The 15,863-nt window shown below is 36.1% G+C and overlaps 1 protein-coding gene across 1 annotated transcript in view; it reads left to right on the top strand.

The window, feature by feature from the left end:
• The first annotated feature begins 1,886 nt into the window (after nucleotides 1-1,886).
• Brip1 (BRCA1 interacting DNA helicase 1) overlaps nucleotides 1,887-15,863 on the top strand; it is a 155,211-nt gene continuing 141,234 nt past the window's right edge. Inside the window, exons 1-4 of the mRNA XM_071602934.1 lie at nucleotides 1,887-2,003; nucleotides 4,717-4,828; nucleotides 7,241-7,414; nucleotides 13,802-13,929. Of these exons, the coding sequence (XP_071459035.1) occupies nucleotides 1,911-2,003; nucleotides 4,717-4,828; nucleotides 7,241-7,414; nucleotides 13,802-13,929 (507 nt within the window). The 5' untranslated portion in view covers nucleotides 1,887-1,910. The remainder of the gene's footprint in view (nucleotides 2,004-4,716; nucleotides 4,829-7,240; nucleotides 7,415-13,801; nucleotides 13,930-15,863) is intronic.

Here is a 15,863-nt window from a genome sequence, read left to right as displayed (position 1 = left end):
TCCTCCCCGCCATGAGTTGGAGCCCAGTCCGCGTTGCTTCTGTTTCCCCTCAGCACCGGCATGTCTGCGGGAGGTCTGGGGGTAGGGCGCCTAGCAGGGTTCCTCTGCCAAGGTCTTGGCAGCCTCTCCCGCTCTCCTGGGTGGACCAGATCACCTAGGCCGCGGGACCTCAGTTGGCCGCGGGAGGTAAGGGGAAGGGAACCCATCTTTACCTCCTTTGAGCACAGGCATGACGTGAGCACAGGCATGACGTGAGCCCTGGGCCCTCTTTGCCTCTTGGCGGGAGGCTGAACGGTTTGTTTGTCCTTTATGCTGTCGGTAGAGGAAGCTGCTTCTTTATGAGAGGAATGTTGCCACAGCCAGGCCAGGGATGAGGTTTAGTAGGCCTGCGTCTTGATTCAGATTGATGTTAGATTGCACTAAACCTCATTCTCAGAGCTTCACAGATGGAATCACAGAATCCTTTTTAGAACTGGAAAATGCAGTGATTCTTAACTTCTTTTGAAACACAAACTGGTGAAGGCTGTTTTTGGCTTCATAATAGCTATTTTAACTATCTCTATCCCCAGGATGAATTTAACACTTTTTTCACTATTGCAAAAATTCCTTAGTTGATAAAAAGTGTGTGTGTGTGTGTGTGTGTGTGTGTAAATGTATATAATTTTCCCCTTTTTTGGTTTCTGTAGGATATATGAATTGGAAGAGAGATCTATGAACTTTCTCTTCAGAAAAATGCAATCATGCAGAGGAATTTCTGCATGCAATTTTAAGAGGTTACATTCTCAGAATAACATCTATGGATTCTCGGTTAAGAAAGTGGTTTAAAAGAGATGAGGATTAAAGTAAATCATATCTCTGTCAGATACTGGGTTATGCACATTCTGTCTTGGCTAATTTTCACAAACAAGGTTTGAGAAAGAGGTTAAGTGATTCACATACTGGAATTCAAACTTGGATTTACCTTACTCCAAGGCCCATCTTCTTTCCATTATAGTTACTGACCTTTAAATAAGAATTATTGAGTACCTACTATGTCTGAAGGCACTTTCTCCCTGGCAACAATTTTTAAATTAGGGATTATTACAGACATGGACCTTAGACCAGAGAAGTGAAAAGACATGTTAAAAATAATTTATATGAGAACTTTCAGGACCTCATCTAGAATCTATGCTTCCTGAAACCTGGTCCACAGCTTTTCCCTTCTAATTGGAGAACTTCAGGAAGAGGAAACAGGAATAGAATAGGAGAAAAAGAGTGGTGCTATGGAATTGGAGAAAGTTGCCTTAGGAACCTATTGGTAGATTGATAATAACAATATAACCAAAATAAGAATAACAATTATTAAGTTATGTATTATGGGTTAGATATTGTTACTATCTTTATTTTATGGATGAGGATATCAAAGTCTAGAAAAGTAAACCCCACAGTCACACAATGAATACATGGTAGGGTAGAGATACAAATCCAGATTTGTCAGACTTTTTTCTTTTTTAGGTGATACTGGGGATTAAACCAAGGGGTGCTCTACCACTGAGCTGTATCCCCATCCCTTTTGTTTTATTTTGAGACAGAGTCTCACTAAGTTACTAAGGGTCTTGATAAGTTGCTGACCTTGAACTTCCAATCCTCCTGCCTCATCTTTCTGAATTACTTGGATTACAGGCATGTGCCACCATGTCAGACCTGTCACTCTTAAAACATGTTCTTGACCACTGATTTATTTATAAGTATAGGAAATTTATTTTGCTTCCCTTTGTTTTGTTTATACACTTACTAATCCACTAATCCCATTTTTTATTTCTAGACTTCTGTTTTACTGTTGGGTGTCTGGTTTTCTTAGAATGACACTGTTTCAGTATTGATTTTCATTTCTGTTGCAGTTAGGAATCTAAAGTAAACAAGAAAGCAGGATGTCCTCAATGTGGTCTGAATATACAATTTGCGGAGTGAAGATCAAATTTCCTTGTAAAGCTTACCCATCACAGCTTGCTATGATGAATTCTGTAAGTGTTTTTCAGCAGTTAAGTCTTTTAGATATAGATACTTATGGTTTGTAACATAATACATTGAGTATGTGACTATAGTTATATTCTCAGATAGTGTTTAGATAGATAATATTTGCTGGGTTCATTTGGAAAAACACCTAACCTTTGGGAAAATTAATATTGATCACTACTGAACTGTATATGACTATAGTTAGTATGCAGGGAAGAACTTTCTGAAGAATGTTCTCAGCTCATTTGGAATTTCTATTTAATAAATTAATGTTTTCTACAGAAAACATTGTCTTTTACAAATAGTATTTTTCTTTGCAGTATAGTATCTAAGTATCTGTGCAAGATTAGTTCTAAGACCTACTTCTTATACCAAAATCTGCAGATTATATATATATATTCATATATATTATTAATTATTATTATATATAAAACAGTACACTATTTGCATATATCGGTCATTTAATCTCTAGATCACCTATGCCTAATACAATGTAAATACTGTGTAAATAGTTGTTTTATGAATATTTTTGATTTGCTGTTTGTTCAATCCATAAATTCAGAACATATATACAGAGGCTGATTGTATTTTAATTATCTAGAAAATTAATACGCACATTTGAGTAAATCAGCTTTCCAGCTTTTAAATCTTAATATTTGGTCATATTTACCCTATATCAGATTATTAATATTCTGAATTTGTTCTTTGTGTTTCCAATGGTTTTAGAATTTTCTTCTGGTGGTACTGGGGATTGAACTAATTGGTGCTCTACCACTGAGATATATCTCCAGTGCTTTTTTTTTTAAAGAGAGAGAGAGAGAATTTTTTAATATTTATTCCTTAGTTTTTGGCGGACACAACATCCTTGTTTGTATGTGGTGCTGAGGATCAAACCTGGGCCGCACGCATGCCAGGCAAGCACGCTACCGCTTGAGCCACATCCCCAGCCCTTTTTTTTTAATATTGATTTTTTTGTAGTTGAACACAATACCTTTATTTTATTTATTTATTTTATGTGGTGCTGAGGATCGAACCCAGGGCCTTGCATGTGTGAGGTGAGCGCTCTACCGATGAACCATAATCCCAACCCCGCCAGTGCTTTTTTTTTTAAGAGAGAGAATTTTTTAATATTTATTTTTTAGTTCTCGGCGGACCCAACATCTTTGTTTGTACGTGGTGCTGAGGATCGAATCCGGGCCGCACGCATGCCAGGCGAGCGTGCTACCACTTGAGCCACATCCCCAGCCCCTCCAGTGCTTTTTTAAAAAAATATTTCTTAGTTGTAGTTGGCACAATGCCTGTATTTTTATTTATTTATTTCTATGTGGTACTAAGGATCGAACCCAGAGCCCCGCATGTTCTAGGTGAGTACTCCACCACTGGGCCTTAACCCCAGCCTCTCTCCAGTGCTTTTTTATAAAATTTTTTAGTTGTTGATGGACCTTTATTTTATTTATTTATTTATTTTACTTATTTATATGCAGTGCTAAGAATTGAACCCAGTGCCCCACAAGGCAATTGCTCCACCACTGAGCTACGACTCTAGCCCTCCACCACTGAACTACAATTCCAGCCCTCCAGTGCTTTTTTTTTTTCTTTTTTAAAAATTTTTTTTTAGTTGCAGATGAACACAATACCTTTACTTTCTTTATTTTTATGCAGTGCTGAGGATTGAACCCAGTGCCTCACACGTCAAGGCAAGCACTCTACTACTGAGCTAAAATCCCAGCCTCTTCCAGTGCTTTTTTATTATTATTTTTACTTTCTAGTGCTTTTTTAAAATTTGAAACAAGGTCTTGTTACATTGACCATGCTGTCCTCTAACGTGCAATCCTCCTAGCTCAGCTTTCTGAATTGCTGAGATTACAGGTATGTACTTGTGCCTAGCAGTTTTAAACTTTGATTTTTCTGTAGAACTTTTTATTTTTTGCAGTGCTGGGGATCAGTCCGAAGACTTCACACATATTGGAAAAGCACTCTACCATTAAGCTATATCCCTAGCCCAGAGTCTTTATAAGATGTAGCTCTATTGATTGTTAATCCATTTTAATTGTGGCATGGCATTTCATTGCATGAATATATTAGAATTTATCTCTCCATTTTCCTATGGGTGTTTAGGTTGTTTACATTCTTTTGCAATAAGCAAGCAATGCTGCTATGAACTTTTATGTGTTCATATAGAAAAGGTTTGGGTTATATAATAGGACTGGATTTTGGCATCTTCAACTTTACTACAAAGTGTTAATTTTTTTTACAAAGTGGTTGTAACACTTTGTATAACAGTATCTTTCATTATTTTCATCAAAGATATTCATAGGTACTAATGTATTTCAATTTTATAGAAATGATTGGTGCTTGTATAATTGAAGGAAAAATTGCTTTTTTCATTTCTTCTGTTGTGCTTGGTATGCTTATAAATCAAAATAATTTTAGGGAGAGGTATAAAGGAATAAAGTCTAGTTTTAATTAAATATTGGTTCTTCCTTGTGCTATTCTTATGTTCCATGGGATTCTTCTTGCTGTTTATTTGTACTTCTGATAGAGAAACCTAATAAAGTAAAATGTTTATTGACTTTTTTCTTTTTCTTTTTTTTTTTTTTTTTTTTTTTGTGGTGCTGGGGATTGAACCCAAGGCCTTGTGCATGTGAGATAAGCACTCTACTAACTGAGCTATATCCCTAGCCCTGTTTATTGACTTTTTATTGGTTTCTTTATCTGTAGATTGTCAGAGGATTAAATGGTAGTCAACATTGTTTGTTGGAGAGCCCCACAGGAAGTGGAAAAAGCTTAGCCTTACTTTGTTCTGCTTTAGCATGGCAGCAATCTCTTAATGGTAAGTAATTGCTTGATATCTTCAGGTTGCTTATTGAGATCTGAAAAATATATGATAAAGTACTATATTCAGACTGAGTCAGCCATGTTCTAGGTAATTTGAACAATCTCTATTAAGGTGTTTCTTTCCTTTTTTTTTTTTTTGTGTGTGTGTGTGTGTATGTGTGTGTGTGTGTGTGGTGCTGGGGATTGAACCCAGGGCCTTGTGCATGCAAGGTAAGCACTCTACCAACTGAGCCACATCTCCAGCTCCTAAGGTGTTTTTTTATAATAAGTTCTATATCTTTCAAAAGAGTTTCAATATAGCAAAATATGTTTAATCCTAAAAGAATATAATTTGTCCTTTTATTTGATGATTAGAGTACATAAGGGCTAGGGATATAGCTCAGTTGGTAGAGTGCTTGCCATGCATGCACAAGGCCCTGGGTTCGATCCCCAGCACCACAAAAAGAAAAAGAAAAAGAGTACATGAGTATTTTGGATGCCTAGACTCATTATGAGAATAATTTGTTGATAATTGGCTTGTAAAAAATGCAAGGGATGAAGCTGTCATAATTCTAATATTGTTGGGTTTTTTGAGTAGATCCTCTACTATATTTGCTTATCTGACTTTCATAACATTAGAACATGGAATACATAAAAACAATTCTAGTTGATCTAACTGCTTGTTTGGATATTAGGTGAGCAGAGGTTTATTGTATTATTTGTATGAATTCATAGTATTTCCTATTTTACTTTATTTGCTAACAAAATGCTTATTAATATTTACTTTTATGAAAATGTTATAATCTTCTTTTGAAGATTATATAATTTTCAAAGATTATATAATTCAAGATGCAGTAATGAATACATCTGGGATGAAAGAAAAGTGACCACAACACTCGGAGTGACCAAGAGATCTTGATGCAACAATGCGAAAAAGAAGAAAAGAGAGAGAAAAGAGAGTGCGCAAGAGAAGAAAGTGAGAGAAGAAAGAGAGAGAGAGTGAGCTTGAGAGGGAGAAAGAACGCGCGCCAGAGAGAGAGAGAGAGAGAGAGAGAGAGAGAGAGAGCACGAGCAAGAGAGAAGGGCCCAGCAGGAGGGAGTTTTTATAGCCAAAATCTCATGGGGTCTTTGGGTCTGCAAGCTGCCTTGTTGGTGTATAGTGATTGGATCATACAGTGGTTGCTAAGGGTGCCATCGTTGGCCTTCAGGCAGACAAGGCAAGTGTCAGATGTGGTTTCTGTTGCACCAGACAGGTGGGGGTCCAGTGTTCAGCCTTGAGTGAGTTTGAGTGTTCAGACTTGAAGCAAACAGATGATAAAGGACCAGACAGAGGCGGGGTTGAGTCCCTGGGTTATCCTGCAGCTAACATTCGTTCAGCCTGCCCTGCAGACAACTTAGTTCAGCCTGCCTTGCACCTAACATGAGGTACCTAACTAGATGGTTTTGACCTAAAGTTTTAGGAGAATTTGAACTTAACCTCGGGTGTGTATGTATATAGATAAATCTTCAAAAGGAAATGTTTGTATTACTGACAAGACTGTTAAAAAGTAAATATATTATAAGCTTTGGATTATCCATTTTGATTTCTACTAATGTTAATCTTTGGGGAGAAAATGAAATTATTAGCCAGCTGTGGTGTTGCAAGCCTGTAATTCAACTGGCTCAGAAGGCTGAGGCAGGAGGATCACAAGTTCAGAGCTACCCTCAGCAGCTAAGTGAGGCTCTAAGCAGCTTTGCAAGACCCTATCTCAAAATGAAGGAAAAAAAAGTGCCATTACCCTTATGTGTTTACATTATTATTTAGGGTATTGAACTTTGAGATTCTTCATTTAGCGAAATGGTAGTAATTAAGAATATGCTTCAGAGCCAGGCATGGTGGTGGTGCTTGGGAGACTGAGGTAGGAGAATTGCAAGTTTGAAGCTAGCTTGGGTAACTTAGTGAGACCCTGTCTAGAATAAAAATTTGAAAAGATTGGGGATGTAGCTCAATGATAGAGACCCTGGGTTCAGTCCCCAGTACTGAGAGGAAAAATGAGAGAGAATATGCTTTAGGTCTTTGTTTTATTCCTTCCTGCTTGATTTTTAAAATAAATTTCAGTATTAATGAACATTTTAGTGGTTGTGCTTTTATTATATTATTAATCTTTGTTCTTAGATTTTTGTCAATTATAGAAATTGATGGTAACTTCTCTATAAATACTCTGACATAAGCATTTCTCTCCTGTCATAATTCAATGCTATAGATAGTATGACTAGCTTGTCCAGGTTTGCCAGGTCTAGTACTTTCCTAGTTTTTGCCCTAAAAATTTGTATCCTGTGAAATCTTCCAATCCTGGGTGGACTGAAGTGGTTGCTCCCCCTAGCTGTAGAGAAAGAGTAATATTTATTTAATTACATATGTTACATATGAAGGTTCTTTGATTTTTAGGGAAGCCAATGGATGAAGGCTTAAGTAAAAAAACTGAAGTACCATTGTCATGTTGTTGTACCTGCCATTCAAAGAATTTCACACACAGAGACCTGAACCAAGGAACTTCACCTCATTTCAATAGTCCAAGCACACCACCTTCTGAAAGAAATGGCAGTTCATCGACTTGTCAAGGTAAATTGTATTTCTCTTGGATCTGCTGGTTATTTGTAATTGGAGCCTTAATTATTACTGATATGAGGCTTAGTTTAGTTAGCATAATTAATTATGTATCTCTACATAATTTTTATGGATTTATTTATTTATTTATGTTTGGTGCTAGGGATGAAACCTAGGGCCTCGTGCATACTAAGCATGTGCTTCACCACTAAGTTATGTACCCAGCTGGAATTATTTTAAAATAACGTCAGCCTTTTTCAATTCTTGGTTTGACTTAATCCTTTGAGACATTTTGCTGGCTTACATTGTTTTTTGATGAATCTAAAGGAAAGTAAAAGATTAGAAATTGATATGGTCTTGTAAAAAGATTAGAAATTTATATCATTCGTAGTCAGTATTGTTATGCTAAACTTTTTTTTTTTTAAAGAGAGAGAGAGAATTTTTTAATATTTATTTTTTTTTGGTTTTCGGTGGACACAACATCTTTGTTTGTATGTGGTGCTGAGGATTGAACCCAGGCTGCACACATGCCAGGCGAGTGCGCTACCGCTTGAGCCACATCCCCAGCCCTATATGCTAAACTTTTTTATAAAACATAGTGTTTGTATCCTAAAACACAATCTCATTATTCATTCTTGATAAATTTGCCTGCCTTCTGAAAATAGTGTTCTGTGTAAGAATCAGGTATGTTTTATGTATGGTCCTTAAATTGTTCTTTTATTTTTAAAATTTTTTTAGCTATAGATGGACACATACCTTTTTTTTAAAATTTATTTTTATGTGGCGTTGAGGATCGAACCCAGTGCTCACACATGCTAGGCAAGCACTCTACCACTGAGCTACAACTGCAGCCTCCCTTAAATAGTTCTTATTAGAGTAAGAGAAATATAGTAACACTACCATAAAATTTTTAAAAATATTACGTGTTTCTGCTTTTTACTACTGTTAGTCGGGATTATTGAGAATTGTCCAAATAGGGTAAATCTGGGTTGTGTTCTAATACCCTCTTTGTAAGTAAATTCTTTGACAGGATATAACCTAAATACAGAAAAGTGCAAATCCTTAGTATATAGCTTGAATTTTCACAAAATGAATATTTACTCATGTAACTACCACTTAGATTTAAAAAAAAAAAAAAAAAAGACATTACCCACACCTCATAGGCTCCCCTGTTCTTTTTTGGGCACTATGCCTTCTCTCCATAGGTGACTTATTCTACCTTCTGTCAGAAATGATGAATTTTGCTTTTTTAAAAATGGAATTATATATGTTCTATAGTGTCTGCTTTTGCTTAACCTGTATTTGCGAGAGTCATCCATGCTCTTTCATATGGTCATAATTCTTGTTTTAGTATATTATTTTCTTGTGTGAACATTACCAGAATTTATTAATCTATTTTATGTTCATTAGACAATTGGATTGTTTCTGCCTTTGTTTAATGTAATTATGAAAAAAAATTTTTTTTTCCTTTTCATACTGGTGCAAATAAGTATTTTCTGTTAGATACATACCTAAGAATGGAATTGCTGGTCTGTTTTTATGTATATTCAACTATAGTAGATACTGCCAAAATTTTCCAAAGTGGTTGAACCAATTTATGAGTTCCTACCACTACACCTGTTCTCAGTACATTCATATCACACTTTATTATGCTTTGCAGATACTGTGGTATTTTTGTTTTTATTTTTTTAAAAAGTGAAATTCTGTGGCATTGAAAAAATGTTGATGGTATTTTTTTTCTGACAGCTCAGATAATTATTAGAATTCTTTAATAGTAAGGTTTTTTTGTGGGGAGGGCACCAGGCATTGTCAGGGGCACTTAGCCACTGAGCCACATTGCCAGTGCTTTTTAAATTTTTATTTAGAGACAAGGTCTCACTGAGTTGCTTAGTCCCTCGCTATTGCTGAGGCTGGCTTTGAACTCACAATCCTCCTGCCTCAATCTCCCGGGCTGCTGGGATTATAGGTGTATGCCACTGTGCCCAGCATAATAAGGTGTGTTTAAATTAAGGTATATATATATTTTTTCTGACAGCGCTATTGTAGCCTTAATAGACTATAGTATTGTATAAACATCGCTTTTTTCTTCCTTCCTTCCTTCCTTCCTGTCCTAGGGCACTTAACCATTGAACCACATCCCCAAGCCTTTCTATTTTAAAACAGAGTCTTTCTGAGTTGCTTAGGGCCTCAGCTAAATTGCTGAGGCTGGCCTTGAACTTATGCTTAACCACTGAACCACATCCCCAAGCCTTTCTATTTTAAAACAGAGTCTTTCTGAGTTGCTTAGGGCCTCAGCTAAATTGCTGAGGCTGGCCTTGAGCTTATGCTCTTACCTCCATTAGCCCCCCAGTTGCTAGGTTCACAGGCATACACTACCATATCTGGCTAAACATAACTTCTGTATATACTAGGAAACCAAAAATTTCTTGTGACACTATATTGCAATATTTGCTTTATTCAGATGGTCTGAAACTGAACTCATCATATCTCCAAGGTATGCCTGTATATGAAAATCTTCATCATTCTTTTATTTATTTATTTTTAGTTGTTGATAGATCTTTATTTTATTTATTTATATGGGATGCTGAGAATTGAACCCAGTGCCTCACACATTCCTGGCAAGTGCTCTACCACTGGAGTTATAACTCCAGCCCTGAAAATCATCATTCTTGTTAGCACTTGATATTTCCAGTTTTTAAAAATTTTAGCCATTCTTGTGCATGTGTGGTGTTCTCATTGAGATTTTTTGTTTTGCTTCATTTTCTCTGGTGTTGAGGATCAAACCCAGGGCCAACCCTAATCCCAGTGCTGAGGTTCTTTAATTTTTTTCTGTACTAGTGGTTCAACATAGGGCCTCATATGTGTTAGGCAAGCACTCTACTACTGAACTATATCCCCAACCCTTTTAACTTCACTTTTGAGACAGGGTCTGACTATGTTGCCCAGGCTAGCTGGCCTCTAAGTTGCCTCAGTATCTAGAGTTATCTGTAATTGTAGGCATGCCCCAGTTGGCCCTGATTTTTAATTGGTATTTGTCTAGTGACCAATGTACATTTTCTTCTATGTTTGTTCATCTTTTAATATCTTCTTTAGTGAATTGCCTGTTCAAGTTCAAGTTGTTTGCCAATTTATCTATTGTTTTTTTTTTTTTTTTTTTCTGATTTCTAGGAGTTTCTTTTTCTTTATAGTATATTTGGGAGATACTGGTATCTTGCTTTTTAAAGCATGCATCTCAAAGATTTAACCCTTTTGATAAGCTTCTTGTGAACTGTCCCACTATGAAGTCATTTTATGTGTAATGATAGTATGATTTTTGTTTTTATGAATCGGGGTTACCCTTACTTGTTTTTCATTGTTTTTTTTTTGTTTGTTTGTTTTTGTGCAGTACTGGGGATTTAACCCAGGGCCTCAACCACTGAGCTACATTTCTAGCTCTTTTTAAAATTTTTTAAAATTTTGAGACAGAGTCTTGCTAAGTTGCCTGTGCTGATCTCAAACTTAACAATTTTTGTGGCTTTGTTTCCTGAATATCTGATACTGTGGGTTCATACCACCACATCTGGCAGGGTTACTTTTATTTGCAGGATCGCAGATCAATTTTTGTAAAACTAAATTATTGATTGTTTTGGGGGGGAGGGGTGGGGAAGGGTACTGGGGATTGAACCCAGAGGCGCTTCAATCACTGAGCCACATTCTTAGCCCTTTTTATTTTTCTTTTGAGATAGGGTGTTGCTAAGTTGCTGAGGCTGACCTAGAATTTGTGATCCTCCTGCCTTAGTCTCTTGAATTGCTTGGATTTCAGGCATGTGCCACCATGCCAGGCTAAATTTTTATTTTTAGTAAACAATTCTTAAATGTTTAATGAGCCTGTGCAAATTTGCTCCTTGATGGCACAGTGCATAATAGTGGTACTGTTAACTTTTAGAGTGTGATAATTCTTTTTTATGGCATCTGCCCATGCATTGTGAGATATTTAGCAATATCCCTGGCCTTCTACATGCTAGATGACAGTAGCACCCTTCCTAGCATTTCCCCACCCCGTTTGGTTTTGAGGATTGAACCCAAGGTTTCACACATGCACTCTATCACTGAACTATACTCTTACCTCCCTTCCCATTTTTGTGACAACCAAAAATGTGTACAGACATTATTTAGTATCCCAAAGTGTAGGGAGTGGTGATATTTAAATTGCTCCAGTTGATAATTACTAATATAAGCTTATTCTGTAGTTATTTTACTGGTTTATTTAAAAATTGCAGAACTCAAATTAGCGTGTCTTGCTTTGCACAGTGGCACATGCCTGTAATCCCAGCAGCACGGGAGGCTGAGGCAGGAAGATTGCGAATTCAAAGCCAGCCTCAGCAATGGCGAGGCGCCAAGCAACTCAGTGAGACTGTGTCTCCAAATAAAATTTAAAAAGGGCTGGGGATGTGCCCCAGTGGTTAAGCACCACTGGGTTCAATCCTCTGTACCAAAAAACCAAAACAACAAAGCAAAAAAATTGCATGTCTTATCTAAAATATATGGAAATGTTAAAGACTAGCCAACACAATTTGAAAGAAACAGGTCAAAGAGAGAACTTTATATATAAGATATTCAATTTATTACACATAAAACTTAGTAATTCAGACAGTTTGATATTAGCACAGTGATAAACCAGTGTAAAAGTATAGAGAATCCAAATTCAGTCCCACATGTATCCAGAAACTTGTTATTGGAAGTACTCCTACAGAGCATAGGGGAAAGGAGTGACTTTTCTATAAGTGATTCTGAAACTATTGGGTATTGATATGGAAAAAAATTGAAATTAGAGCCCTACTTTATACCATACATAAAAATCCATTGTAGGTAGATTGAAGATCTAGATATGAAAGACAAAACCATAGTGATTTTCAAACAATGCTTCAAACACATCTTATAAGGTTAAGGGGACAGTGGATCAAGGAAGTTCTAGGTCTTTCATCACTACTTTAGAGATATTAAGCAATATTTATTTTAAAAAATAGTCCTAAGCCTCAGCAACTTAGTCCCTGTAATACCATGGACTAGGAAGCTAAAGCAGGATAATTGCAAGTTTGAGTCCAATGTGGACAATATAGTTAGACAGTATTTCAAAATTAAAAAAAAAATTAAGGCTGAGGATGTAGCTCAATAGTAAAGTGTCCCAGGTTCAATCCCTGCGCGCCCCCCCCCCCCAATTCTAATAATTAAAAAAGCTTAAAAGTAATGCCATGCAGCTTATATTCACTTTTGTGTTTGTGTAGGACCAAACTTTTTTTTTTTTTTTTTTTGTACTGGGGATTGAACTCAGGGGAACTTGGCCATTAAGCCACATCCCCAGCTCTGTTTTCTATTTTATTTAGACACATGGTCTCACTGAGTTGCTTAGCACCTCACTATTGCTGAAGCTGGCTTTGAACTCTTGATCCTCCTGCCTTAACCTCCCGAGCCGCTGGGATTATAGGTGTGTGCCACTGTGCTTGGCTCCAAACTTGTTTTTTTGAGAATGGTGCGGGAATTGTTTGTGTAGGTCTCTCCCATAAATAGTATGTAAATCCTTTATGATGAGGCAGTGGTTTTTGTTCATTGGTTTTCCATGATATCTGACCAGTTTATGGACTCAATATAATAAATGGTTGTTAAATGAATTCAAGCCATGGAAGTGGAAAGAATCATCGAGAGTGGCCAAAGGAAGGACGGTACCTTTAAGAGCACTCACATTCAGGAAAAGGGAGAAACCAATATATAGGAATAGTTAAAAATAGTTTTAAAGATATTAAGGGAAAAGGAAATGTGTTTGCTGTTTTCTAAGAACACAGGGTGTTATGTTTGTCGTTATGCTTAGTGGTTATACTTATGGATATTGAAGTCAAATATTTGACAGATCTGTCACACACAAGTCTGCCACTTATAGTTATGTGATATTAGGCAAGTTACTTCACCTTAATACCTAGTGTATTTATAATTCCACATTTGTAAACTGGGATAATTGATGTTATTTGGTGATTAAAGAGGTTGTTCATGGCCTTGAAAAAGCTCTCATGATTGTGGGATTAAGACATTATATGAGCTTGATTCCATAATCAATATTTTTAGCGTAAAAAACATGGTGAAGTTCAGTAGGAAAGGAACATTGAGATTTTTATAAAAATGAAATGCATTTCTTAAGTCTTGACTCTTGACAGTTCTATTTCTTCAACCATGTTATTGGAAATAGTCTATAAAACCATAAATCTGTTTTAAAAATCAAACCTTGACTTTCCCTATTGCAGGCATGTTTCTCAAAACATTGTATCTTTGGTAAAAACTGAGTGGTAAAAAAGTACTTTTATTTCTGGTGCTCTTTTAAAAAAATTGCTTAAGTGTGAGTTATTTATACTAATTTTTTATTTCTTATATAAGACTCTCCTGAAAAAAACACTCTGGCTGCAAAGTTATCTGCCAAGAAACAGGCATCCACATGTCGGGATGAAAATGATGATTTTCAAGTAGAGAAGAAAAGAATTCGACATGTAGAAACTACACAGCAGGTAAACATTGAGTTTATTAGCAATGAAATAATCCATTAGTTATAACTAAACATGATAGTCAAATTCAATCAAGTTTTCAGTGGCATAAGCAGATTAGTTAGGTTGTGTCACAGCCATAAATTGAATTTATTATAACTTCATTTTATACAGTTACTTGTTGTAAAGGAATTTGATATTGTGACAGGTTATTCATAGTAACATGTCTTAAAAGTGAAACTGCCTGGTACTTTCTTACGTATGAGGAATTTGACAGTAAAATGTGAGGCATCTTGGTAATGCAAGAAACTATTTTATTAAAAAAAAATTTTTTTTTTTTTTAGTTGTAAATGGACACAATACCTTTGTTTTTCTACTTATTTATTTTCATGAGGATTTAACCCAGTGCTTCACACCTGCTAGGCAAGCACTCCACCACAGAGCTAGAACCCCAGCCCAGAAATTCTACTTTTTAAAAGTTCATGGGGCTGGAGTCGCAGTAGCTTAGTGGTAGAGTGCTTACCTAGCATGTGTGAGGCACTGGGTTGTATCCTTAGTACCACATAAAAATAAACAAAGTAAAGGCATTGTATCCATACCCAACTTAAAAAAAAAGTCAATTTTTTTTTTTTTTTGCCCCAGTACTGGGGCTCGAACCCAGGGGTACTCTACCACTGAGCTACATCTCTAGCCCTTTCTAATTTTTTTAAAATTTGAGACAGGTTTTTACTAAGTTGCCAAGACTTGTCACTTGCAATCCTCCTGCCTTGATCTCCTGAGTTGCTGAGATTATATCTGTGCTCCACTGTGTCCAGCAAACTCCTTCAACATTTTAATCTAATAATGGCATTTTCTTTTCACCAAAATACCTTTGATAGGAATATTCATGGTATTGACAGTTTAAGTATAATGGTAAGATTTACTCATATTTACTGACTTCTTAATATTGATACATGATAAAATATGTGTATTTAAAAATTATTAAAAGATGTGTCAGGTGTGGTAGGAATGGAATGATTTAATAGGGTATTGGCAAGTAAAAAAAGCATGGATACAGTTTGGAAAGAAAATGTGCTATTTAGCTAGGAGCCAGTAACACATGCCTAGCTATTCAGGAGGCTGAGGCAAGAGGTGAGACCGTGTCTCAAAATAAAATATAAAAAAGACTGGGATGTATCTCCGTAGTTGAATCCCAATTACCAAAAAAAAAGAAAGAAAGAAAAGAAAACTTAATGCTATTTATAAAAGAAATATAATCAGGCAATTTTTTAATCAAATATCTAGTAAGTAATAATAGTGATTAAGTAATTTATCCTATCATGTAGGGAATCACGACTATTTACATTTAAAGATTTTAGGTCTGGGGTTGTGGCACAGTGGTAGAGCACTTGCCTACCATGTATGAGGCACTGGGTTCGACTCTAAAATAAAGGTTCATCAACATCTAAAAAAATTTTTTTTTAATTTTATTCTGAATTCTTTTCAATGTAATATGTGGCTTAAGTATTGACTGGACTTTGCTATAATACTGTATTTGATATCTGTATGGAAAGACTTTTATGGGAAAGTCACTTGATGATTATATAATTTTGATATGTCAGTAACTAAAGTTATTTTGGTTACTATTTAAGAGTTGTTACTAAAAAGTGTTGTAATGAGGTGCCTCTTTGTGTTTTTAGGGTTTTGTGGGTTTTATTGCTTACTTGTTTGTTTATTTGTTTTGGTACTAGAGATTTAATCCAGAGGTGCTTTACCACTGAGCTACATCCCCAGCTCTTTTTGTTTTTTATTTTGAGACAGGGTCTCACTGAGTTGCTTAGGGTCTCACTAAGTTGCTGAGGCTGGCCTTGAACTTGTGATCCTCCTGTCTCAGCCTCCTGAGCCTCGGATTATAGGTGTGTGCCACCATGTCTGGTGTTCTCTTTGTGTTTTAAAAAATTATTTGATTATTGCCAGGT

This window comes from Marmota flaviventris, chromosome 17 (assembly GCF_047511675.1).
Source record: "Marmota flaviventris isolate mMarFla1 chromosome 17, mMarFla1.hap1, whole genome shotgun sequence".
NCBI lineage: Eukaryota > Metazoa > Chordata > Mammalia > Rodentia > Sciuridae > Marmota > Marmota flaviventris.
Note: the sequence above shows the minus strand (reverse complement) of the source record. Positions and strands in the feature narration are given on the sequence as shown.